Source organism: Thermobia domestica, chromosome 1 (genome assembly GCF_964235325.1).
Source record: "Thermobia domestica chromosome 1, izTheDome1.hap1.1, whole genome shotgun sequence".
Classification (NCBI taxonomy): Eukaryota; Metazoa; Arthropoda; class Insecta; order Zygentoma; family Lepismatidae; genus Thermobia; species Thermobia domestica.
Genome location: NC_137454.1, coordinates 1,522,308 through 1,550,241, shown reverse-complemented (window position 1 = coordinate 1,550,241; position 27,934 = coordinate 1,522,308). Strand labels below are relative to the sequence as shown.

At 36.5% G+C, this 27,934-nt stretch overlaps 1 protein-coding gene across 1 annotated transcript; it reads left to right on the top strand.

Annotated features, from left to right (window-relative positions):
* Positions 1-27,665, top strand: LOC145683027 (uncharacterized). Its single transcript, XM_081754386.1, has 2 exons — positions 1-197; positions 26,359-27,665. The coding sequence occupies exons 1-2, from the start codon at positions 171-173 to the stop codon at positions 27,445-27,447; spliced, it is 1,116 nt and encodes a 371-aa protein (XP_081610512.1). The 5' UTR covers positions 1-170; the 3' UTR covers positions 27,448-27,665.
* Positions 27,666-27,934: the final 269 nt, after the last annotated feature.

The following is a 27,934-nucleotide window of genomic DNA, read 5'->3' as shown; positions in this document are numbered from 1 at the left end:
CGAGAATACATGGAATTGGAGCACAAAGGGAAACCAATCAAGTATCAGGTACTGAAGATCGCTATTTGTCAACCAGTGTTCGCAGTGGAGAGACGCAGCTGAGAGCAATTGAAGACACACAACTACAAGATCTTCGTTTTATACTTTCGTAGATCGAACCAACATCCACCATGGTTCGAGTATCTTCAGCGTTCCAGGTAAGTTGAAATTCAATACTTAATTATGCAATAAGAATTAAATTTTTTAGCAGTGGTCAATGTGCGAATTGACTATCCTCCCCCCCTCCTCCCCCCAGGAATGCAAGAATTTTACTCATATATGCAGCCAGCCATATGTCATGGCCATATCATGTATACTCCAATGCAAGTAATTCTTGCTCTCTTGTAAACTTTATTTCAAAAATGTCTGAACTTTATCTGAACATTTAATGAAACTCTTCTGAAAGGTAAAATCTATTTTACGAAAGTTTATTCGCTAGTGTATTAAGAAACAAATTGGAAGTTTTTTTTTTCTTTCTTTAAAGTTTGGTTATAGAAAATAAAACTTATTCTATGTTTCATTGAAAATGAATTCTAGAGGGTGGAAAAGTTATCCCTGCCAGGAATGAAAATTCACTTCTCCAGGAAAGGGATATTTTTCCAAGGGGAAATTCCTGGTATCCCTCATGCCAATTCGCACACTGCCACTGGCAAGGAGTAAAGTGCTTAGCTACTGTACATCCCTTGTCTTACGAGATTGTTTCAACAAATTTAAATTTTATTTGAACTCGAAGATATCGGAAAGAAATCCGTCCCGTTCTTCAGAATTTGCTAATTGCTTTTGAATAACTTGGTCACCAATTACGTAGGAATCACACTAGTAGCTATGGAGGGAATTGCAGAAGAAAAATACCTACAGGAAGGCCACGATTGAAGGCCCAAGATAAGAAAGGGTGGAAAGTTGCGTCAAAGTAATCGAGAGATTACTGACCTAAGATGATGACGATTTTATCTAGGTGTTAAATATTTACTTAGTTAATAGGATGTTACATGAAACAGGGGTACCAGGGAGGGAGAATCTGACCAAGAGCATGGGGTGAGTTTTAGCAAAATAGTTCTATCTGTTAACTGGGGATGAAGGAAGCTAGTCAAAAACTGTTAATTATTTTAAGAGGTTAAATTGTTTTATACTAACTTAAATGCAGTGAGAGCAATTCATAGGTACTTGAGGGAAAGACGGAAAAACTGAACTCTGGTCTAGAGCAGAGATTGTCAATCTTTTTTCACTCACGACACACTTTACGTGTCCAGGACATTGCGACACATTTTTTGATATTTTTATTATAAATAATAATATCTAATTTAATAATGAAACCAATTAGTTTTTATAATGACTATATATCGTTGAGCATTATTGCTACTGCTGGAGGTGTTGCCTGTTACGGTCTGTCTCGATTTTAACTAATTATTATTAAATTCTTCATGATTTTTCAATTCTAAAATTTCTATTAAGTAGTGACTCTATATAGCACTGAGAATTATTACTACCGCTGAAGGTGTTGACTGATACAGTCTGTCTCGATTTTAACTAATTATTATTAAATTCTTCATGATTTTTAAATTGTAAAATTTCTATTAAGTAGTGACTCTATATAGCACTGAGAATTATTACTACCGCTGGAGGTGTTGACTGATACAGTCTGTCTCGATTTTAACTAATTATTATTAAATTCTTCATGATTTTTAAATTGTAAAATTTCTATTAAGTAGTGACTCTATATAGCACTGAGAATTATTACTACCGCTGGAGGTGTTGACTGATAGTCTGTCTCGATTTTAACTAATTATTATTAAATTCTTCATGATTTTTAAATTGTAAAATTTCTATTAAGTAGTGACTCTATATAGCACTGAGAATTATTACTACCGCTGGAGGTGTTGACTGGTACAGTCTGTCTCGATTTTAACTAATTGTTATTAAATTCTTCATGATTTTTAAATTGTAAAATTTCGCGACACACCTTAGGGGACTGCGTGATACAACAGTGTGTCGCAACACATCGGCTGAGAGCCACTGGCCTACACTGATGGCGAGGGAAGCCAATGTGTTGACCACACATCACTCCAAAATTATGAGTACCACAAGCTGGCTTTGCACCAGTTTTTTTAAAAGTCTGTTTAATTTTACTTGCAAATTCATGAATTTGTGGAAATATGAGGGGAAATATCTCGGCCTCACTTCTACGTCATTCTTCAACCAAAAATATACTACTTGCAGGATTCTTGGGGAGAAACATCTATATCCATATCTTCAATATAATTCTCTATTTTGTCTGTGGTCAACAGGTCATGCAATGTTTATACAAAAGTATAAATAGAGGGTTGTATAAATACTTAGGTATATTCAGTTGTCTATATCTATAAACATTATGCTCGTTATTATAATTTTAATTAAAAGCAAATAAGTCGCTAATTCTGTGACGAGACTGTCAAACAAAGTCCACTTTTTCCAGAGCTGTAACCTGAGTACTTCTGGACCTCAGTGACTCTGTGGTAAGGCTCAAGCCCGTAGCTAGAAATTTCAATTAGGTGCCCCACTTTTCCTATGTCCTATTTTCCGTGAAGTCTAAATTTTACTCGTTTTTCCTTAATTCTTCTTCTTTTTTGGGGGGAGGGAGGGTTCTAGACTCCACTCACTCCTCCCCTTGCTACGTCCCTAAAAAGTATGACTTCGGCTAATTCATTTGAAAATTTATAAAATAATGTACCGTACATGTAATTTTGCGGGAAGTCTTCTGCTGTAAAATTCAGATTCTTCAGGCAGCGATGTACATTACGTAGAATTGAACCAAGAAGGCTCAGGTACTCACTCTCATTATGAATTTCCATATCTTGCTGAAGGGGGGATAAAACTCCAAACCTCATCACTGAATGGAAGATATAGAATTAAATATTTAGTTGAAAATTAACCAATATAAGGAAAAATTTTAACTACAACAGGGTATCTATCGGTCACGAAAGTCATGAAAGTCCTGGAAAAGTCACGAAATTTACCTTTTGGGTACGAATTTTTTTTTTTTTTTATCTGTACAAATATAAGTACTGCAAAAATTTGGCTCTATAAAACGTCAAAATTCATCACCAAAAATGTCTATAATCGGTTTTAGACGCTACCAAATCACAAGCAAAGCACGCTTCTGTCGCATGCATGAATATTCGGCGTAATTCGCACCCAAATTCGCTCTTGAGAATGTTGCGAAATTGTATGATTTGCTAAAGAAAAGGTTACGAAAAAGTCATGAAATTTCAATTTGGAATTTTAGCAGATACCTTGTACAATACCTTCTTTTGCCCTTCTTCGAGTATTGGAGGTAGTGCATAGCAAAAGGGAGTTAGGTCAGAAAAATGAAATGAAATGAAATCTTAAGTTTTACGTCCCACGGTTATGCCGGTTAGGCTAAAGGAGACGGTGATGATGAGAAATGAATAAAATGGTGGAATAAAGAAAGTGGGAGGAAACGGGAGAACCCCGAGAAAATCCTCGCACACGGTGTTTATCCATTACAAAGATCACTTGGCTCGAGTAGTGATTGGCAGTGGAAATATTCCCGATGGGAAGGAAAATAAAAAATGGGAATATTCCCAGGTATTTTTCCTGGCGTATAAATTCCCGGGAAGGAATTTATTTCCATTTCTTTACTTTGTTTTCCAAATTATAAGAATCGTATGACTAACTACTTCGTTTTCATTTAGTTATCATTTATTTGTAGGATTTAAATAATTTGTGGGTTAAAAAAACGAAATTTGTTGACTGTACTTTATATAACTAATTAATAATATGATTTTTTAATTTCCATTTCCATTTACACTAGAAAGTACAAAGTACTAATTTATAAATTATGAAAAGGAACTAGTTTGTAAAGTAATCTAGTAATTCTGTAGAGATAGAGGTGAAGAATTATCAATATACCCCGAACCACCGTCAGTAATAGATGTCGGTCTGTCTACTATCTATGATTCGAATTTCGCTCTTTAAGAAAGAAGCAGATATTGAATAAACAAATCTCTGTAGTAGTAAATACATATACTTAAAATGTAATGTTTACATACCAAAATTGGGATTACTTCTCAGGATGATCCATTGGTACCAGCGTTTCTTGACCTATGTTAATTAGGATTTGTTTGCTTCTTTTTACGCGTATATTCATGTACGAAGCTTTCTTGGCGAAGTTTTGTAACACCGAGTATATTGTTCGAAATAGCCTATCCTCTTAAATTAGAGATTTAATAGTACACACTAAGAACACAGTAAGAAAGCACAGTACATCTCAAATCAACATTCTGTATATATGCCATCCCATACATTGACAACCTTACGAATTTTTCAAGAGACTACGTATGCTATCTAGCAGTTACCAACCTAATTTGATTATAACATTTAAAAATTAAATATCATTATAATATTAGTAGTAGGGTCAAGTTTAAAAAATGCACTTACATATTAATTTAAACTGTTTTAGCGGTGTAAAGGTATTCTATACCAAATGTTTTCCCTACATATTTACTCGAATAAAACATATTGTAGTATTAATGCGTAGTCTCTAAAGAGAATAGAATAATAATAAAATAACTAATACCGTTCAGAATATACATTTTAAAGAATCCTCTGGACACGACAGTAGTAAGTATACTGTGATAAAAACGAATTTTATTTTGAAATCATAATATAGTAGTAAAATGCCTTGTTTGAACATAAATTCCCGGAATATTCCCATTTTTGGGAACTTTCCCGAGATCTTCTCAGGGAATATTCCCGAAAAAAAATTTCCCGGGAATTTACCCATCAAAGCGCGAGCTGCTGTGTGCACAAGGAAAGGTGGCTTCTAACAGTTGGGTGGAGCACGTGGAGTATTGGAGGCGCTGTTGCCAGAGGCTCCGCAACAGAGACAGAAGCTCTGGCGACAAACTTAAGACGTTTAACAAATCGTCTCAACTACCGGCAACAGCGCAGTCAGTGACCTTCGTTGCGTAGAAACAGCGTGAAAGAATACTTGTGATTGGCGAACAATCCTCTCTCTCTGATTTTGTTTACAATATGTGTAGCTATCTGTCAGAGGCCACCTTTCAGTAACTCGATAATAGGATCGAAGCAAAGACCCCATGCACCAGAGTTGAACACTCTACCACTGAGCCATCGCGGCCCAAAGTGAAAACTTCAATACACACATACATCATATTATGTTAAAATCGAATATTATTTACTAAAGTTAGCATAGAACATATTTTGATTTCTGGTTTTAGCTAACTGGATCAACTTCTACTTTGTATTTGTATTTCTGTGAGATCCATCCTGTCCTCGTATTTGCGCCTAGACCCTTTTTCCGATTCGGTTTCCACTTAAAATTTTGAAAGCGGTCCTGTTTTTATTATTATTATTATTATTATTATTATTATTATTATTATTATTATTATTATTATTCTGACTGTATGACCTGCTCATCTGAGCCTCCTAGACTTACTGACCCTAACAATGTTAGGTAAGTCGTATAAATTATGCCGTTCCTCGTTATCAAGTTTCCCATTCCCGACCTAAAATACTCCCCTCATTATTTATTTTGAGGCTGCATTTTTCCTTCAAAGTAAGCGACCATGTTTCGAAACCATACAGTACAGCAGGCGTAATTATCGTATTATATATTTTAAACTTTAAGTTCTTTGACAGAATTCGCAAAGACGGAAGATTTTGAACTGACTGCTTTTAGTCGATATTTAATTTCTTCGTGAATATGGTTTTGGTCTGTTAATATTGATCTTAGATATTTGAAAGTATATACTTCGTCGTAAGTATTATTCGATATTTTAAGGTATCCATAATTTATAATATTACGGTCATGCTAAGTTCCTATATATTTATTTTCTTCTGCATTTAATTCTACATCAGACGTTTAATAAAACGTATGCATTTCTTTCTATTGTTCTCATATGATTCAATATCAGATTTACATAATCAGTATAAGCCATAACTTAGTTTTATCTTTAACTTTCGTTTTAAGGTATTCTAGAATAGAAATGGCCACATTTTTTCGAAAAATACTTTTTCGAAAAATGGCTTTTTCGAAAACGAAAAACGAAAAATTTTTCGAAAAACGAAATTTTTTTCGGAAAACGAAAAACGAAAAATTTTTCGAGAAACGAAAAACGAAAATTTTTTCGTAAAACGAAAAACGAAATTTTTTCGAAAAACGAAAATTTTTTCGAAAAAACGAAAAATTTTTCGAAAAAGCGAAAAACAAAAAAAAACGGAAAATGAAATTTCCGAAAATCGAAAAACAGATTTTTCGAAAAAGGCCATCCCTATTCTAGAACAAAATTGAATATTAATAGAATAGGCCATTCTCGTCGTGAAAGCTAGCGAACAAGTAGTTTCCTATTCAGATTATGCTTTGGCATTCAATCAGTCTTAACGCAAAGCTTAACTAGGATCTTGATCTTCGTATTAACCTAACTAGCTTTCTTGGTCAAATTACGTAACAGTGATGTATAATGTTTCCCTCGTAATACAGTAAGACTTTCTAAAATAGATTGATTCTTAAAAACTCGCAAGGAATAAGGAAACATTCGTCTTCGTGAAAGCAGTAATAATAATATAAATGTTTATTCGGCAGCAAACAGCATACAGCCACAAGTGCGCCAAAAGAAAGAAAGGGAAAAAACTGCATGCAATACTAATTATATCATAAGATTATACATAGGGTTATACATTGTAATATAGATACAAATGAAAAACGTTAAATATGTTCACTTGCTCAGTTACATCTAATTACTCGGCCGGGTAGAGAAACGTCGTAGGCTTTAATGTTGCGGTTGTCAAAAGGTAATTTAGCTTAACTTTATTCCTCTACGAGAACAAACATATGAAAGTCTTTGCAACCATCACTTTTTCGGTGAATGTTCCATCACAGTTCTTGTTTCTCATATCACACCACAATAATTTACTAGAATCAATCGCCTTTAACGGAACTCGGAGCTCTTAATTCACTTCACAACTAATTGTTCCACAGTTAATCTAAGGTTTGTTGTTGACGAGGATTTTCCAATGCATGTATGTACTACAACTACACAATAGAATAACAATAACCCAGCGTCGTTACTGCAATCGACAAAAGATAAACGCTTTGTTCCTGTTCCTGTATTTATGGTTTGACTTGCAGTAGGCACTTCACACTTCGTCTCCTACCTGCCAGATCGCTATTACAACTGTGGCGTGAATTACAATGAACAGATTCTTTCTTTCGGGAAAACTTGCTTCAATATGTATTGTGTGATAAACTGATAAACTTTACTTTAACTCCTTTAAAGTATGTTTAGAAGTGTTTGTGAAATAGTTAAAATGGAAAAAAAAATCTTGGAATAATCTCTTTTATATCGCATTTTATTCTTAAAGTTTACACATAGAATTAATCGAGATTTTTTGCAAGACTTCCGTGAAAATTTAAGGGGGGCAGTAAAAATTTAAAGGGGGCCGGCCCCCTCTTGCCCCTCGTGGATTCGTGCCTATCGCAAAGTAATACTTTATAAAAATTACCTCCAGAAATACCAAAAAATAAGAAACAAACACGTGTATCTGTTCAGAATTAAAAAGGTTCTTACAATTTGATAAAAAATACAATATGGTCCAATGCCAAAACCGCGAATGTGCAAATTTTGCTATTTTCACCTAAGTGCAGTTTCATGTTATTTGGGGCGCACAGATTCCAATATCAAAGTCCCATTTGTGAAATATGAGTATATTAGAAGTTATCGTCAATTCGTAAAACATTTATCTAAGTCTATATACTGATTTCACGGAGTAAGTTGAATATTAAAATGCTTATAACTCAGAATCAAATTTAGCACATTCGCGGTTTTGGCATTGGATCGACGATATATATATATATATATATATATATATATATATATATATATATATATATATATATATATATATATATATAAACAAATCCACACAGTATTTAGTGAAAATACAAAACAAAATTAAAACAACAACAATAATAATAATAATAATAATAATAATAATAATAATAATAATAATAATAATAATAATAATAATAATAATAATAATAGACACGATGAATTATGATCTTAACGTGACAGTGGTGAATATCTGCGCCATTTTGTTTTTCTGTTCCCTTTGAAAAAGAGTATTAATGGCTTCATTTTATTGATTCATTGTTATTAATTATTCTTCAAATCCATTTAAATGTCCCTTATTCCGTGAAAATGAATTTTTGATTTAAAATTTTAATATTTAATAATCAAATTTAATTAATACTAGCAAACCCGCACATTCTGCGCAAGCCCAGGACACTATTGTTGTCTGAATGATTGAATATGATACAAAATTAAAAATATTTATGGCTAGCAAAGTAGTTTTAATAACACGTTAATAATAACTTTAATTAAGAATTTTTCGATAATTACTCGAATTTAAGATGTCCTCGAATCTAAGACGCACCCCGATTTCGCTGGATTAAATTAAGGAAAAATAGTAATATGTTCCGTTTTTAAAATTACTAAAGCGCAGTCCCGTATCTAGGGGGGTCTAGGGGGCCGCCCCCAGAAATTTTGGTTGGCCCCCTTAAAATTTCATGGTAGGTTTGCAAATGAACTGTAATATGGTTGGATCGGACCCGTTAACTTCATCCGCCCCCCTACATTTTTGGGCTGGCGACCGGCCTGCTAAAGCGCCCTTTGATATTGCTCATTTTCGGCGATTTTTAGATAGCTATCCCTCTCCCCTCCCCATGTTGCGGGGTACAGCATGGTAAAAATTATCCCAGGCCCGAATGTCATGTATGTTAAAAATTTGATCGAGATCGGTTGGGCGGTTCAAGAGTTTGATTTATTTTTATATATTAATCTCCCCTTCCCCTCTCCCTCTCCTAGGTTCTACCGACAAAGGGATATGATAAAAACCACACCAGGTTTGAACCGTATCTATGTTGATAATTTGATTAAGATCAGTTGGGTGGCTTAAGCGTAATAAAGTCACAAAGACAGTCACTTTTATTTATTTATTTATTTTTTTTACTTATATGACCCCATTCCTCCTCCCCTACATTGTGCCGTCAAAGTAAAATGACGAAAACATCCCAGGTCCGAACCTCATCTACGTTCAAAATTTGATCGAGATCGGTCGGGTTTTTCAAGAGTTATTAAGTTTTATTAATTTTCATATATTTACCCTCCTCCCCTCCCTAACCCTCAGTTCAACCATCAAAATGAAATAATAAATATTATCTCAGGCACGAACGCCATCTATGTTGAAAATTTGATCGAGATTGGTCGCTTGGTTCAAGAGTTATTAAGTTTTATTTATTTTTTAATGATTCCCCCTCCTCCCCTCCCCTAAGTTCTACCGTCAAAGTGAATAGCTTAAAACACTCCCAGGCCAGAACTGCATCTACGTAAAAAAATTGATAGAGATCGGTCGGGTGGTTCAAGAGATTAAGAGTCACAAACAGACATTTTCAATTTGGATCTGAAGTTTTTTGTTCACAGACACCGCTATTAATATACAGATTAAGTTTATATAAATTGAAAATTAATTTTGAAAAAAATCAAAGAACATTTATCTGGTCATGAAGAAGATATCAATAAAATTTAAATCCCACTTCATTTCAAGAGAAGCAGAAAAAGAATTCCTTTGTAAACGAATTGGCTGAAAAACGAGAATAGAGTAATATCTGAACCACTTCGGACGCTTCGCCAGGAAAATATTTTAGTATCCCCTGGCGTAGGTAGATCCTATGATCCCTAGCTCTTCTTCATTTCTACCAACTTTTAATTTTATGACAATTCGCAGAATGTAAGACGTGGCCCTAGAATTAGTGGTATCTAATCCCACACAGTAAAGAATGAGGTGTTGAAATAACACACAATGACTACCACTTTAGCGTGTTACTTCTGTGTCAATTCAACACTATTTTTTTTTTTTTTTTTTTTGCCGTTTACCCGGTTAAAGGGTTTTGCCCTTTCTTCGGGGGAGGGATTCATAAACATTTTGGACTCCATAATATTATAGAAGGTCTATGAGATTTTTCTTTATTCATTAAGAATTAAATAATTTATACATACATTCAATACTGATAATGATTTATCAAGGGAACAATAACAAAACAGTAACAATAATAACAAAAGGTAAGAGGTGCACAAAACAAATATATAAGGTGATAGGTGCACAATGAGTATATAAGTGATAAGTAGAACAATATTATATATACATATAGGCTAAAAAGGGGAAAGACTAGTAGAAAACATAATATAGTAACTGAAAGGACGATATGATGAAATGATAATGAATGAATTGCACTAGACGCCACATCACGAGGTTTTGTTAATGGACAGATGCAGGTTATCTTCTGTTCCTGGGGCCACTCAGGAACTGATGAAGACAGGGGAGGCCCATATTAGTTGGTAATCACTGTGCCTGTGATGGATAAACATGAGGTGATAGATGACGTGGATGATATATGGCAAAGATCTCGGGGTCTCTTGTGGCAGGGTCCAATTGGAGGTGATATAGTGTCATGTAGTGTTGTAGCGGAGAGTCGATGTATCGTGGTGGAGTATCGTTGTCTCTATCGTAGCGTATAATGTCCAGTAGCATTTCGTGGTGTAGCTCATACCGAGTAGTAATATATCGGATTCGAAGCTGCTCCAAGTGTGGAATTAAGGACGGAAAATCGATAAGATCGTACAGGAGCCTGGTTGGACTTGGTAATCTGATTCTATACGCTAACCGTAAAGCATGTCTCTCCATGATACACAATTTTTGATAATATTTATCAGATGCAGATACCCAAGCCGTGTGACCATATGTTAAGGTACTTCGCATGAAAGTTTTGTAGGTATGTAATACTGTAGAGGGTTGTAAGCCCCAGCTTGTACCAACTAGCCTTTTAAGCAAATTGAGACGATTTTGAGCCTGGATGACAACCTTCTTAAGATGAGGGATCCAAGTTAGTTTACTGTCAAAGACGATACCAAGGTAAGTCAGAGTCGAATGAACCGGAACTGGTGTATGCTCAACATGAAGGCGTAGTAAAGTCGGGTTACGGTACACTCTGGAGCGTCGTCCTGGTGGTAAAAATACAAGTGATTGTGTCTTCGCAGAGTTAATACTCAGTCTCCATATGTTACACCAGTCGACAAATCGATCAATAGCAGGTTGCATAAGGCGATTAATTTGCTGAATAGTACGGGCTGTTGAAAGAAAAGCGGTGTCGTCAGCAAACTGATAAATTTGGATGTTGGCTGGTAATCTGAGATCGGCAACGTATAAGAGATAGAGGAGAGGCGACAAAGACGAACCTTGAGGAACTCCAGAGTGTAAGAATATTGGATGAGAAAGAGTGCTGTTTATGGATATGTATGCCAGACGTCCTGTTAAGAAGGAATTGACCAAGCGTATGTAGGAAGTAGGTAATAAATATTGATGTAGTTTATAAATAAGCCCAGGATGCCAAACTTTATCAAACGCTTTCTCGAGATCAAACGTTACTAAACAAGAAGGAAAACCCCGGTTATATTGGTTATAAACGGCCGTGGTAAGACGTAATAGCTGATCTATAGTACTAAAATGAGGCCGGAAACCAGCTTGATGGATAGGGAGAAGATTTTGACTTCGGATATGGTCATGAAGTCGGCGAACAAGAATCCGTTCCAAGATTTTACAGAGGCAGCTAGTTAAATGAATTGGTCTATACGACTGAACATCCGATGGGGGTTTCTTTGGCTTCGGAAATAAAAGAACCTTTGAGTATTTCCAATCAAGTGGAAAGAAACCAGTACGAAGGATGAAAGTATAAAGTTGGCTGAGGAATAGAAGAAAAGAAGGAGGCGCATGTTTGATGAGTACATACGTGATGAGATCAAAGCCAGGTGCAGAATTGCGTTTCTTTTGTAAACTGGTAGTGATATCGTCTGGTGTGATAGGCTGCGTAAGTGGATTATTTGGTTTAAGAAGATGATTATCCGACGGTTGTAAGTGATCTGAGGTCGGATCAGTTTGGCGGTTGATGATTGTTTGAAGTCGTTGTGGCGTATGCCACCCAGGCAACGGAGTAAAGATACCTTGAAAAAAGAGGGCGAAGGTATTTGCCTTCTCTAAGTCAGTAGTGAGAGCTTGATTGTTTTGAGTGAGCGGATATGGCGTGGATGAAGTTGTGCCAGTAAGTTGATGAAACTTACGCCAATATTTGCTTGGATGAGTTTCGGCAGCCAGAGTATTACATGTACGGATCCACTGTCGTTTCTTGTACGCAACTATGTAGTTATGCGTTATGCGTAGGTACTGACGATGGAGTCTAAGTGCTTCTAAGTTGCCACTCATTCGGTACTCTCGATAAGCTCTACGTGACGCAGTTATTAATGAAAGGTATCGTGGCGGTAATGTGGGTTTATGAGGATGTGTGGTAGTAATAGGAATGGAGCGGTCAGCCGCATTTTGAACTGCTTCAGTGAGTGTAGTGACTACTAAATCGAGGTTATGTTGTGAGTTAGGCACAGTGAGCGGTCAACACTAAGCACATCGCCTTCAGAGCATATAAAAAAAACTCGTTACTGGCTGTAAGTACTTGCATTGTTTTTTGTTGTTTGGTATGAGCAAAGCTTTGCGAAATATGTTTCGCATTATGGCAAGTAGCTCATAACATTCTATGTTTTCTGTAATCGGTCACAATAATATTGTTGTAAACCTGTGAATCATTTGACAACAGTTACACAGATAGCAGTGCTTCCATCTGTTTTGTTTATCTGTTATTCTTGTGTCTTAGTATGTATGAACAGAAGATGGCAGGCCTGTTGCTTACGTAACAGTTGTCGGACGATTCACAGGTTTACAACATTATTATTGTGACCGATTACAGGGAAACATAGAACATTATTCGTTACTTGGCACATGTGCCAAATATATTTCGCAAAGCTTTGCTCGTATTAAATGATAAATACCAATGCAAACTCTTGCAGGTACTAACGGTTTATTTCTGATATGCTCGGAAGCCGATGTGCGTGGTGCTGAATTAAGAGCCTGCCTTACTAAAAATAATACAAAATTTACCATTTTTCTTTTGCTTGATTATTCATCAGTGAAAGGTGATAATGAAATACCAGTTACCACAATCATAGATAATGCTATTCTACAACAGAAAATATGAACCTGAAGAATGTTCAGTGTTGCCATCCATAGAAATTACAGTGTTGCCAGAAAAACAATTTCCCTAAAATCTAAGTTAAGGCAGCGAGTAGAGGAACAAACTTAACTGCATTTGGTTACGTATCATATTGTTTTGGTTTCCTGTGAACTACTTTTTAAATAATAGTTGTATTTAGTTTGTAATAAACCAAATAGTTTTATCATACAGTTATTAAAACTAAATAATAATGTTAATTAAAAAGTAGTTCACAAGAAACCAAAACAATATGATACGTAACCAAATGCAGTTGAGTTTGTTCCTCTACTCGCTGCCTTAACTTAGATTTTAGGGAAATTGTTTTTCTGGCAACACTGTAATTTCTATGGATGGCAACACTGAACATTCTTCAGGTTCATATTTTCTGTTGTAGAATAGCATTATCTATGATTGTGGTAACTTGTATTTCATTATCACCTTTCACTGATGAATAATCAAGCAAAAGAAAAATGGTAAATTTTGTATTATTTTTAGTAAGGCAGGCTCTTAACACCCAAGTAACACGCTAAAATGGTAGTCATTTTATGTTGTTTCAACACGTCATTTTTTACAGTGCAAGTGACATTAATCAAAGAGTTTGGTTTATCAAAGGTGCTTTATATTCCATCCGGGGGAGAAGAAATGTCAGAAACTACTTGAATAATCATCACCAAATTAGGTGAAAACATAGAAGGTCGAAAGTTAGGAGCCGAGTTCTTTTGTGGAGACGATACTCAAACCGGAAATCGTAGAAATTAACAACTTCCGGTTTTGATTGGTAGGTATAGAGCAAAAAAAAGTTACAAATAGAGAGATGCCGTTTTCTGCAATTCATTAAGCATCGGAAGAATATATTCCGTCTCCATCTTTAACTCTCTACTAACACGGAAATTGCTCAAAATCCACTACAACTTCCGGTCAGGGGCGTATCCATGGGGGCGATCGGGGCGATCGCCCCTCCCCCTCCAGAAGAGGAAACTTTTCAAATTTTATATATAAATGAAACCTATTGCCGAGTTTGACGCTCTTAAAAGTAGCTCTAAGTACCAGTATTACAACCCACCGCCCCCCCAGAAGTCCGTCCTGGATCCGCCCCTGCTTCCTGTTTCAATATTGATTTACATAGAGCAAAACTAGCAAATAGCGAGAAGCGGCTTTTTGGAATCGATTTAACGTTCTAAGAATAGGTACTATTTTCTCTCTTAACCTTCTAATAAAATCTGAAGTGGCAGAAATCAACCACTTTCAGTTTTAACATTGGTCGTTTTAGAATAAAACCATAAAGGAAAGTCAAAAGCGACCGCAAAATCTATTTTATCTCTACTCTAATCTCTCTACTGAAACCAGAACTGCCACAAATCTACCACTTCTGGTTTCAACATTGATCTTTACAGAGTGAAAATGATAACAGCAACAAGCCGTTTTCTGCAATCGCTTAAGTGTCTCAATCGTATATTTAATGTCCACTCTAATATCTCTATTAAAACCAGAAATGGCTGAAAATCAATTACTTCAAGTTTTAACATTGATCGCTATGGAGAAGAAACGTTAATAGATATAGAGAGAAGCAGTTTTATGTAATCAATTAAATTATCTAACAATACATTTAATTTCCTTAAGTGTCTACTAGAACCGGAAATGGTAAATCCACTACGACTTCCGGTTTCAACATTAATTTACATAGAGCAAAAACGCTAAGACAAGTAGAAGCAATTTTAAGGAATCGATTTAGAGCTCTAAGAATATGTACCCTCTCTTCAAGGACACCGATCCGGGAGGCCGGAGGGGTCCCGGGCCTCCCAAAGCTGATGTGGGCCCCCTTATTGTATTTAAGAGTATATAAAATTTGGCATAATTTGAATGCAATTTGTCTTAAAACCCTCATCTATGCCTTCTGCATCTAAATGTCCCCCCCCCCATTTACAGAAAAATCGGCGCCCTCGCCTCTCTTCTATTAACCCTCTATTAATTCCCTATTAAGCCTCCTCTCAATACGGAAGTGGTATGTTTTATCGTTGATTGTTACAAAGTGAAAAAGGTAACGGATACCAAGAAGCAGCTTTTTGCAATTGACTAAATGTCTCAACAATATATTCAATCTAACTCTAATTAAAACCGGAAGTGGCGGAAAATCAATTACTTCCTGTTTTAACTTTTAATCTCTATAGAGTAGAAACGGTAATTCTTAAATAAAAACGGTTTCTGCAATCGATTAATCATCTAGCAATATGTTTTATTTCCATCTTTTAATCTCTACTAAAACCCGAAATGATAAAAATTCACAACTTCCGGTTTCAACATTAATTTACGTAGAGCAAAAAGGTAAAATATAGCGTTAATCTGCTAGTCAAACCGAAAATGGTAGAAATCAACCACTTCAGATTTTAACGTTGATCGTTATAGAATGAAACGGTGACAGATGGACAGAAGCGGTTTCCTGTAATCAATTAACCGTCCGAAAGATATATATTTCATCTCCACTCTAATCTCTCTTTATCGTATTAAAACCAGAAAATACAGCAACTTGCTACCACATCTAATTTAAATAATAATTAAGAAAATATCATTCACCGTAAAACCCAAACCCTTTAGCGGGTGTAAACGTGATACTATTACTTGTTTTCAGATACCCTGATAGATTTATACATTCACATGACTCAAGGTACCACGAATCTAATTATTTTTACACGTTCATAAAACGTCTTTGTACTTTCATGAAAACGTATTCACAAAGTATATTTTTGACAATTATTAACCAACCAAGAAGAAAGAGATACAGGGGTTGGACTAAAAAAATCTAAAACGTTAGCAAAAGTGTGAAAATCATACCTAGTATGGTGTGGAGCCTCCTTTTGCGTCCAAAACAGCTTGGATCCAGCGTGGAATGGACGTATACAGCTTCTGAATCGTAGTGTGTGGAATTGTGTACCATTCTTCCTCCAAAACATGCTCCAGTTCCTTAAGGGATGCTGGTGGAGGGTAATGAGACCGAACACGCCTTTCTAACTCAGACCAGAATGGCTCAATGATGTTCAGATCTGGTGATTGTGGGACCCAGGGGAGGTGTGATAGCTCCTGGTCATGCTCCTCAAACTATGATTTCACTGTTTTTGCAGCATGACAGGGTGCCAAATCATCTTGGTAGATGTCATCACCATCAGGGAACAATATTTGAGCCATGTGTAGAACCTGGTCCCCCAAAATGGCCTCATACGCCTTAGCATTCATCATTCCATGCAGGGCTATGATGGGACCTGCGGAAAACCACAATATCACTGTCCATACTGTAACAGAACCACCCCCATGCTTTACAGTTGGGAGTAGACAGTCTGCATCATATGCCTGCGACGGTGTTCTCCATACGTAAACACGACCGGTTGTTGGAAACAAGGTGAAGGTCGATTCATCGGACCACATTACATGTTTCCACTGCTCATGATTCCAAGGCTTCTCGTCCTTGCACCACTGGAACGCCTCTTCGCATTTACTGCTATGACCAGGAGTTTGGTGATAGCGGCCCTGCCATGAATTTTCAATCTTATGAAGTTTCCGTCACATTGTTTTCGATGAAACCGGGCTCTGTAATCCGGAATTGAGTTCAGAGGTAATTTCATTGCAGTGGTCTTTTTAGCTGCTACAATCCGTTTTAATGCCCTCCGGTGCTTATCTGACAGGATTGTCTTTCGACCACTGTTGTGCTTTGCAGACGTCGTTTGCCCATGAATTGTATATGCCCTCGTGACATTGGACACAGTACCTTTCTATACCCCCACAATGTTCGCCACTGTTGCCACTGAAGCTCCAACCAGACGGGCACCAATGATCATGTGTCTTTGGAAGTCTGTCAGGTCGCCCATTTTACCGCACCACTTTCACACCAAGACACTCACAGGTGAACGGGTTACTAGTGCTGTGAAGGTCCACATGACACATTGAAAACAAAAAACGATTGGCAACACGCCAAACGCGTTGTACATTGGAGGGCCAAACTTACGCGTCCTGTATGAAGTGTTTTTAGATGTTTTTGACTACTTCCTGTAGATTACCTAAATTTTCATAGGTATATACAACAGACTTATACACATCTACCATTTTTTTACTTCTGCAATTCTCAAAATTTAAAGGTGGCATTTTCAATTCTTGCCGAAAATTGCGGGGTATAGGCGAACATACTGCAAAAATAAAAGGGGGTTGTGTCAATACGAATAGTTTTTGACTCCTGGATCCAGTAACCAAGAATGTCTTTTGCTGTTGAAGCATCCATAGTCAGTCAGGTACTATTGATGCTATCAGTTCTCAATGGTTTTAAAACTGGAATGAATTTTTCCTCTTTGGGCTTTAATAATGTTTACCAAATGCAATAGGTCCCATTGGGAAGCCGCAATGAAAGTGTAGGTACGTTAAGTTTTATAAAAGCTTTTCGGGAACGTTCTGGTAGTTAACATGCTTTCATAAGATGAGATAATTTCATCTTCTACTCCTGGGCTAATTTCAACTCCAAACAATAGGATAGGGTTGCCATATGTCAAAAATGAAAATCCACGATGGTACTAAACTACGAGAATCTTTGGAATGCTTAAGATGAAAAGAAGTCTTATATACTAAGTTACTTTCTTCCATTAGAAAGAGTTGTACATGTATTACGTAATCACATTTTTAATCATTTTAGTAGTCCACCTCCTCCGTATAATTAAGCATACGTAAGCAGATTATTTACCTTCTGGCCCTGGTAAGCATTTTTTAAAAATTTCTCAGGATCTGTTATGTTTCGTGGCTTTCAGACTCTGTTTTAGCTCATTCAACGTAAGATGTTTCCTTTGACACATTTTTTTTTCAACTTTTGAATTGCCACACTCAGAAGTTAAAGAGAATAATTATATACCTCATCCTGTGGAAAGAAGCACACTATAATATTCCCTTCCTTTCTTCTTCGCTGAAATCCGGAACATTTAAGCGTCCCGAGAAATATTTTCAGGACGCCGGGACGCACATCTAGATTCCGGGACGAATGGCAACCCTACAATAGGAATATCTTTAATCTCAGACGAAACACATAATATACTTTCAAAATAAAATAAATGTTTACTAAATTTTTGGTGAACAATTTTTATTATTATTATTGTTATTATTTTTTTAATGAAGCAGGGAAGGAATTAAAGTTCACTCCCTAACCTAAGCAGGAGAGGTACTTTGGAACCTTAGCAAAATATGCGTTACATGCATCAAAATCCGACATATATTTCTTACGAAAGTTAATGTGAAACATGTGTTTTCTTAAATCGGAGAATAGGCAATTGATATATTCCCAAATGGAGGAAAATTTCACACCTCATTAGTGACTGATTTTAATTCTTAACCATGGTGATTGTGAGAAAGCCTCATAGAAAATATACAACATATTGTATCAAATTCGAATTTTCATAAGAGTTATCGTGTTTTTTTTCTTTTTTCTTTTTTTCAATCGAGGGTAAATCCATCCCTCTGCGCACCGAAGGAACGTCCGATATGTGTGTCTCGATAACAAATTTTATGATCAGGGAATATGAGCAGACATTCCTCGAGCTAGAACTTATAATCTTGTTAAAAGTAACGGAGACCTTATGCCTAGAGTTCGAAATAAATTATAACTCTTCAGAAACTAAGATGGACTGAAGGTGGAAGATAAAATAGGGAAAGAAGAATAAGAACTGAGAAAACTCAAGTACAGTATCAGATTTTACTAAACATGACTTGCTGAGGATGTCGATGTTTATCAGCTTGGCTTCACAGGCAATCATGTCTTCCTTTGGGCTACGGCAGGCCGGACGCAAGTTGTTCGGGATTGGATTCTAACGTACACGTTTTTCAAGAAACTCTTGACCAATTTAACATCGATGGAATTCCAGGACTGGCTGCCAGGTATGGCTCCTAACGAAAGTCTCGTCCTTCTTCCCATCCAGATTTCTTATCTTCTTACATATTCACCTTCTTCAAAAGACTCTCAACCAATTTGACCTTGATGGACTTCCAGGATTGGCCACAGCTAAGGCTCTTAGCCGGATCTCATTCTTCTTCATACCCACATGTTTGGCCTTCGCCTCGGTCTCCTACATAAGTACCACGAGACTCCCAATCTCTGGATCTCCTCCCAAAAATCTCCTGAGCTACTTAAATTACCACGAAGTTAGAATATACTACCAGGAGAAATGAGTTACACAAATAAGAAACAAGAAAGGTTTCCACGTACCAACATGTAAAACGGGATTTGTCTGTCATTTATTTAAAAATTTCCAACCGTTTTTTTTTCAGGAAAATACGAAACCTAATTATCTCATTTTACTTCTACAATATCTGTCCACAATGTCATTCAATTCGGTGCACTTCTTCTTGCCTTTTAGGCCTCAAATTTCAAAATTTTTGAGTGCGGGCTTTTACCCCCTAAAACTGTTTATCCGCAGAAAATGAAAAAAATATATTCGTTTATTTTTTGCGTATTGTCTCTACACAATGTGTCGTTCCAATTCATCATGTCCTTCAAGCACTTCTGACATCGTGATCAAATGTTTGGAGGGTTCTGTGCCCTACCCAACCCCTTTTTTCAGGAAAATACAAAACCAGTATTCTCTCATTTTATGTCTACAATATCTGCGCACAATTTCAGTCACTTCGGTTCTCTTCTTTTTGCCTTTAGGGCGTCAAATTTCAAAATTTGGGTGGGAGTTTTTGCCCCCTAAAACCGGTTTTCCGCAGAAAATAAACAACCCGTATTCGTTTATTTTTTGCGTATTGTCCATACACAAAGTTTCGTTGCAATTCTTCATGTCGTTTACACACATCTGACATACTGTTACTAGCACTTTTGATATTTCGTGATCAAAGGTTTGGATGGGTCCGTGCCCCATCCAACCCTTTTTTCCAGGAAAATACGAAACACTTGTTTTCTCGTTTTATGTCTACAATATCTGTGCACAATTTCATTGAATTCGGTTCACTTCTTTTTGCCTTTCGGGCGTTAACTTTCAAAATTTTGGGTGGGAGCTCTTGCCCCCAAAACCGTTTTTTCGCCAAAAATAAATAAATAAATAAATAAATAAATAAATAAATAAATAAATAAAAACCCGTATTCATTCACTTTTGCGTGTTGTCCATACGTAAAGTTTCGTTGCAATTATTCATGTCCTTTACACACATTTGACATTGTGTTACTATCACTTTTCATATTTCGTGACCAAAGGTTTCATGTCCCACCCAACCTTTTTTCCAGGAAAATACGAAACCCGTATCCTCATTTTACGTCTGCAATATCTGTGCACAATTTCATTCACTTCAGTTCACTTGTTTTTGCCTTTCGGATATCAAGTTTCAAAATTTTGGGTAGGGCTTTTATATTAAACCTTTGCATTATATAGCTCTTTTTTTATGAGATTCTTTTTTGTTGGGAGGTAGGAGGGAAATGGTTTCCTCTGATATGTGTTTCTTGCCATTCGTCTTGTTTGAAGTGCTTAAGTAAGAACATTTTGTATGCCATTTATGTCCGTCACGATAATAAAATTGTCATTCTTAACAATTTGTTTTATTCTTTTTTGATAGCATTGGCGTATTTAGGATAATTTTTTGCTTACTTCTAAAAAGCAAAAACATTTTAGATGATCTTCATATAACAATGTTATGTCGCCTGAGCACATCCCTCTCCCTCATTGTTAATGTTTTCAAATTATTTAGTTCCGCATTTCAGATGGGTGTCCCACTGTCGAAGAAGTGATTCGCAGGACACGTCATGTCCTGCTTTGAACTTCAACACACCCAAAAACCTGTGCAATCTTATTACGAGTGTGAATTGACAAAGAACTATCTCTCATGACCATGTAAAAGGTGCCCACGCGAGGATACATGTTTAATAGATCTTTGAGGACGGTCAATCCACCCAATTTTGAGATTCTCTCCAGACTCCATGGATGGACATGCTAAGGAAAATAGTTCCATTCACTATATAGCGTGTAAAATTTTTCCTTCAGCAATCTCTCTCACTGGATACAGGAGTAATCAGTATTTCATTTTTCTTTTTTTCCTTCTTAAATTCAGCAGTAGCGCCCAAACAATAACACATTCTTCAAAGTCCATCGTACTGTATCTAATCTCGCCAAATTGTGATATCTAATACCCGTTAGTGAGTGAGGGTGTAGCAACAAAAATGTTTTGTCGCCGTGAAGTTGCTGATTGTAGGCGACAACGACAAGATAGTTACGCAACTGTTTTGTCGTCAGCAAGCGGAAGGCCTAACAAACACTGTGTGCGTGTGTATGATAGAGGGCTTCTTGTTTTTATTTTTCTCAAAATTTTATTGCCTGTTACCCTCACCATTAAAATTTTTGTAATTTTTAGATGTTTCGGAGCCTTAATATTTACCTTAATATTTCTAACCTTTAAAACACCATTATCTAAAATTAACGTGAAACAGATTTCACATTTACAAAAACTTCAGTTTAAGGTTGTTATTTGAATTTTCGCGGATATCCTTGCCAGGCTTTAATTAAAATATTCAGAGAACTATCCCATTATAAGCAGGAGAGCAGGATTCATTTAATCACTTATGTTATGCTTTGCACTTTCAGAATTAAATGCACTACATTTTCCTTCATAAAAATAATATTCTAATTTTATATTTTTTGATAAAATATTCCAGTCCTTGTCTAGTTTCAAAGTTTTGCACATGTTGCTTACGAGACAAATGTGCTGCCATCTCTTGCCAATATTCTAAGTAGCCTCGTCCATACAAAGTAAATAACATTGTAGATAGCGAATCAGGACGTTTATATTTGAGATGATTTAACAACACTTATGTATGCGTGCTTTGGTGTTTACCTCTCTCACAAAAAGAAAACAAAGGAAAAAAAGCAGAAGGTAAACTACAATATGACAACTTCCGTGCAACTACACGAGAAGTTGTTGCCACAAAGAAAATCTATAAATATACTATTTCTCTCTCTCTCTAACCGTCTATTACGCTTGAAAATTACTGTTTCCTTCTATCCTAATAAAGTGTTCGACAGAGGCGCATCTAGCCCACGGCCAGCGGGGCCTACACCCTGTTTTCGAGTGACAAAACTAATTTAAGCTATTATTTGTATACAGGGCTGTAGTCGAAGGTATACGCTGTATGCCCTCTGCTTAATCTTAGTTGTTAGAGTGTATCTTCTGCTTCAAAGGGTATAGTACTTTCTATTTTTGTATCGTTTATATTTATTTATTTAATCGGGCCATGACTACAATGATAAAGTGACTATATCGCCTTTTTCTCTTATATTCTTAGCAGGTGTTCGAATGCATGCACTGAAATTGCGCAAACTTTCACTTCTTTATATGTTGACACAGATAAATCCTTAATGTGTAGACAACAAAATTGGAAATTGCGCAAAAAATTCTGTGCAACGTCGCCATCATTACTAGGAGCATTTCGACTAATAAAAACAGTCATCAAAAACCAAGTCGTTTTAGAAAAAACAATACAAGTAATGGATGACAATAGCATTTTGAGTTATCGCTATTATCTGTGCACGGGCGTCGTTAGATAGGGGGACGGGGCAACATGTAACAGTCAATAATTTTCTGTATCATATCTAACTGTAAGATTGCCTGTAATATTAAAACTGTAAAAAAAAATGTTTTTTTTGGAAAACTGTAAGGAAAACAAACTTATAAAAAATAAACAATATATATATATATATATATATATATATATATATATATATATATATATATATATATATATATATATATATATATATATATATATATATATATATATATATATATATATCTGGAAGTTCCCTTGAAATATCGTGGACAGGCGTTCGACCAATCAGAGATAAGGATTTATTTTCATTTTCAAGTTTTGTCCAATCACAAACAAGCATTAGTTTATATATTTCAGGTGTCTCTACCATGTATCTTAGTAACTGTCCTTTCACCTTTCTATAAATGATCCTTATGTTCGCATTTGCATCTTAGTTACTGTTGTTACGTGCTGTGAGAAAGATAGTATATAACTAACTAACTCTATGGCCTATGGAACCCGGAGATTCAATGCCGCGTTCACAAAAGCTCTCCACTGACTTCTCTCCTTAACTAAATGTATCCAGTTTCTACTTTGTATTCCTATCTCTGCGAGATCCATCTTAATATTGTCCTCCCACCTGCGCCTAGGTCTTCCTAATGGTCGTTTTCTGATTGGTCTTTTCCAGTCTGGACTTTGAAAGCGTTTCTACTTTCTTCCATTCTAGCTACATGACCCGCCCACCTAAGCCTCCTAGACTTGACGACCCTAACAATGTTGGGTAAACTGTATAACTTATTTAGTTCCTCGTTATGAAGTTTCCGCCATTCCCCATTCCCGTTCCTCTTAGGTCCGAATATTCGTCTCAGGATCTTGTTCTCAAATACTTTCAGTCTATGTTCTTCCCTCAGAGTAAGCGACCATGTTTCGTAACCATACAGAACAACAGGCATGATTATCGTTTTGTATATTTTAAGCTTCAGATTCCTCGACAGAATTCGCGACAACAAGAGATTTTGAACCGAGTAGTAACACAAATTCCCTGCTTTTAGTTGACATTTAATTTCTTCGTGAATATGATTTTCCTCTGTTATTATTGATTATAGATATCTGAAACTATCCACTTTATCAAAACTATTATTTAATATTTTAACGCATCCATAATTTGCTGTATTACGGTCCCGACGCACTTCCATGTATTTAGTTTTCTCTGCATTTACTTCTAAACTCATGTTCCTGCAAGCGTTTAATAAGATCTCTGCATTCCTTTCTATTGTTCTCCTATCATCCCCTATTAAATTTACATCATCTGCATATGCCATAACCTGGCGAATACCGTTCAACTCTAGCCCTGGTTGTTATGTTTGATTTTCCTTATAGCGTATTCCAGAACAAAGTTAAATAATAATGGCGACAACGCATCTCCTTGTTTCAGGCCATTTTCCAGGTGAAAGCTCGTGGACAAAAAATTTCCTACCCAGACTTTACTTTGGGATTCATTTAAACATACCGTATCTTAATTAATCTAATTAGCTTTCTCGGTATTCCAAGTTCTGTAAGAACGTTGTATAATGTTTCTCTCCTAACAGAGTCGTATGCTTTTCTAAAATCAATAAATAGTTGATGTACCGGGGTATTGTATTCCCACTTTTTTTCGAGTATTTGGCGAATGGTAAATATTTGGTCGATAGTTGATCGATTTCGTCTAAATCCGCACTGATAATCTCCAATAATTTCATCTGCGTAAGGGGTCAATCTTGCTAATAGAATATTTGAAAGGATTTTATAGGATGTTGACAGAAGAGAAATGCCTCGATAATAATTACAGTCAGTTTTGTCGCCTTTCTTGTGAATTGGAACAATGATTGATTGATTCCACTCTTGTGACAATTCTTCCTTGTTCCAGATAAGGAGAATGAGTTGGTGTATCTTGTTCCACAATTTTTCGCCTCCTGCTAAAATTAGCTCAGCCGGAATTTCATCTACACCCGTAGATTTGTGTTTCTTTAATTTCTTTATAGCGGTTTCTACTTCTATTCGATTGGGTTCTGGAATATACGGTTCTGCGGTGTGTTTCTCCTTTTCTCCACGCACACTAGTTTTTGGATGCGTGTTAAGCAAATCGTCAAAGAAATCTTTCCATCTATTTAAGATGCTAACAATATCAGTGAGAACTGTACCGTCAGATTTCTTTAATATATAAGCACGAGGTTGATAGCCTTTCCTAAATTCGCTTATTCCCTTATACATGTCCCGGATGTTTTTATTTTTACTATTATCTTCAAGTTCCTTAATTTTAGCTTTCAGAAAATCGCGTTTCTTTGTTCTAAAAGTTTTGGAAGTTTCCCGCCTGATATCTGCGAAATTTTGTGTAGTTATTTCATTCGGATTTTGTAGCCACCGTAATTTTGCGTGTTTTCTCTTCTCTGCTAGTTTTATGCATTCCTGGTCGAACCATGGTTTGTTCCTACGTATTTCCGCGCGTCCCAATTTTTCTTTTGCTGAACTTTTAATGCTATCTCTAATTTCAATCTAGGTATCCTCAACACTAGTGCACTCCGAATCTTCTAAAGCCGAGAATCTATTCGAAACTTCAATCTGGTATTCCTCTCTTACCTGGCTTTCTAATTTCTTTAAATTGAATCTCTCCGTTTTCGGACAATAAATTACCTTTATTCAACAGTAATCTCTCTCGTATTATCGCTGCTACCAGGTAGTGATCAGTGTCACAATTAGCCCCTCTAAACGACCGGACATCAATTATGCTAGATTGCCTTCTTCTATCTACTAAAACGTGATCAATTTGATTGTGTTTTTCCGTCTAGTGATGTCCAAGTGTATTTATGAACGTCGCGATATGGGAATTTTGTACTCTTCACGATTAGGTTTTTGGATGTTGAAAAGTTCACGAGTCTAACACCGTTGTCATTACTTTCCTTATGCAAACTTTCGTTTCCTATAATCCGTTTGAAAATATCCTCTCGTCCTACCCTCGCATTGAAATCCCCTAATAGAATTTTCATATGGAATCGCGGGAGTTGGCCAAATATCCGTTCCACTTCTTCGTAAAAAGTGTCTTTTATATCGTCATCTTTATCTCCAGTTGGGGCATGTACATTTAAAACAATAATATCACATCACCGTCCCTTAAGAGTAATAAAAGAAATTCTGTCAGTAACAAATTCAACCCATTTAATTGCTGGTAATATTCGTTTGTGAACGATACCAAGTGTTTGCATTATGGATTTCAAAATACCTAGGTAGACAACTCATTCTACATTTAACTTTCTTGGAAGCTAATTTTAAGTTTCATCCCCATCTCTGTCAAATCAATAAATGAAAAGTACTGATGCCACGCGATAAGGTGCAACAACGAAAGAATGTTAACCTAGTCTTTTATTACAATAAAAAATACAAAAGTGAAGCATGTGGCTGATTTGGTAAAGAACTGGGTAGTGTATTCGTTAACGAGGCAGGATAAAGCCGTAGATCTGTGTTCGATCCTCGCTCCAGTCGCATTTTTTCACCCTTTGAAATTCAATAATGGTTGATATAGTTCTATTGAGGACACTTACATACATTCACAGGATTTCATTATCTTTTATTTGTGTTTCAGGTAAATGGAACAAGTTCCATCGTTCTGCTTTGTTTGGTCTTGATGGTGGCTATAACCACAGAAGCTACTGACATGGATACAAAAGAGGTCACATCACTGGAAGAGGCTACGCCAGTGGAGTCAGAGGAGAGATCCAAAGAACTGCCATCACACATCCCAGTGTCCGAACCGCACAATGAACTACCGGCAGCAGAGAAGTCTAGTGATGTGGAAGAGAAATCAATCGTCGACTCCATCACATCAATACTGGATGAAGGAAACTCTGTGCCTTCAAATGCTATCCCCAAAGCAGCCCCACAGGCAGAGGACTGTCCTTACTGGTGGTGCCACTCAGCCATGAGCGCCCTCTTTCATCCCCCAAAGCATGGACTTTCAATACTTGCGCTGCCGGATCCTCTGGGTTTCTTAAAACCCACTCATTCTTCAGGGCACCCTTATCACGAATACACCCCAGCGCAATTTCCTTTCGTTCCTGAGTCACCCACAGATTCAACAACCCCTCTCCACCACCAAAAACCACTTTTTACAACCCCTCATCCATACACCACTAAATATCCTTCGGCAAAGCCAATCTACGAAATCCATTCGCATTCCAGCGTAAAACCCCACCCTTACAAGCCATCCGTTGAACATCTGCCCCATCACGAAATGAAACCAAGCATCTACACAAAGAAACCCATTGTCCCCGTTAAAAAACCCTTCATAGCACACAAAACAACGTACGCCCTCAAACCCACGAAACCTACCATTATCCATGATCCTCACCACCCAATCCAGAAACCCGTGCTCACCTACCAAATACGGCCTTATGGTCACCACTCTGGAAAACCACAGACGTTGGCTGTTATTAAACAGCCCCTGCGCCTGTTGCCTTTGGCGTTCCTTCCCTTTGCTTCGGTTACAAAGAAACCGTTGAACCCTATCTACCCTGGTCACCCTGATCATCCCAGCCACCCAAATCACCCAGGGTACCTAGCGAACGGAGCGACCCTTTTAGCTAATAGCAATCCCCACCATTGTACCCATCCACACTGTGCATCCGCAACCACTCACAAACCGTCTGCTCACCCAATCAATATTCTGGACTAATTTCTTTCTCATAAATTCTAATGACAGGGTAATACTGTGTTGACATTTTACAAAAGATGAACAGACAATGGAGAATTTCAGCTTTAAAAGTGAACGCATACAATGTAAGAAGATAATTCAAGATTGTCCTCATTTAAAGGTTTCATGTATACTTTGATTACTAATTGTCATTCTTTTCATCAAAATCTTTCGTAATAAAACTTTTTCACTTTCACTAACATACTTTCTTTTCTTATTTGTGTGTGTTAAGTGTCCGCATGCATTTACGATCTACTTTGATTTACAAACTTTGTACGATTTCGAGACTGGACAAATACTGCAATTGGATGATTTATACAATGTAGTCACATAAATATGAAAGGTTTGGCCAATCCCCCCCCCCCCTTTTCCAGAAACACACACTGTGTGTCAAAAACTACCCTTATTTTTAAACAGCGACGAGATTTTAGAATGTTCAAATCTATCACGAAACATTATAGATAAATAA

Excerpts from the sequence above, each read along its gene's own strand:
- LOC145683027 (XM_081754386.1), top strand. The coding sequence starts at position 171 with ATGGTTCGAGTATCTTCAGCGTTCCAG. Across the intron at positions 198-26,358 it reads GAGTATCTTCAGCGTTCCAG|GTAAATGGAACAAGTTCCAT; the intron begins GTAAGTTGAAAT and ends TTTGTGTTTCAG.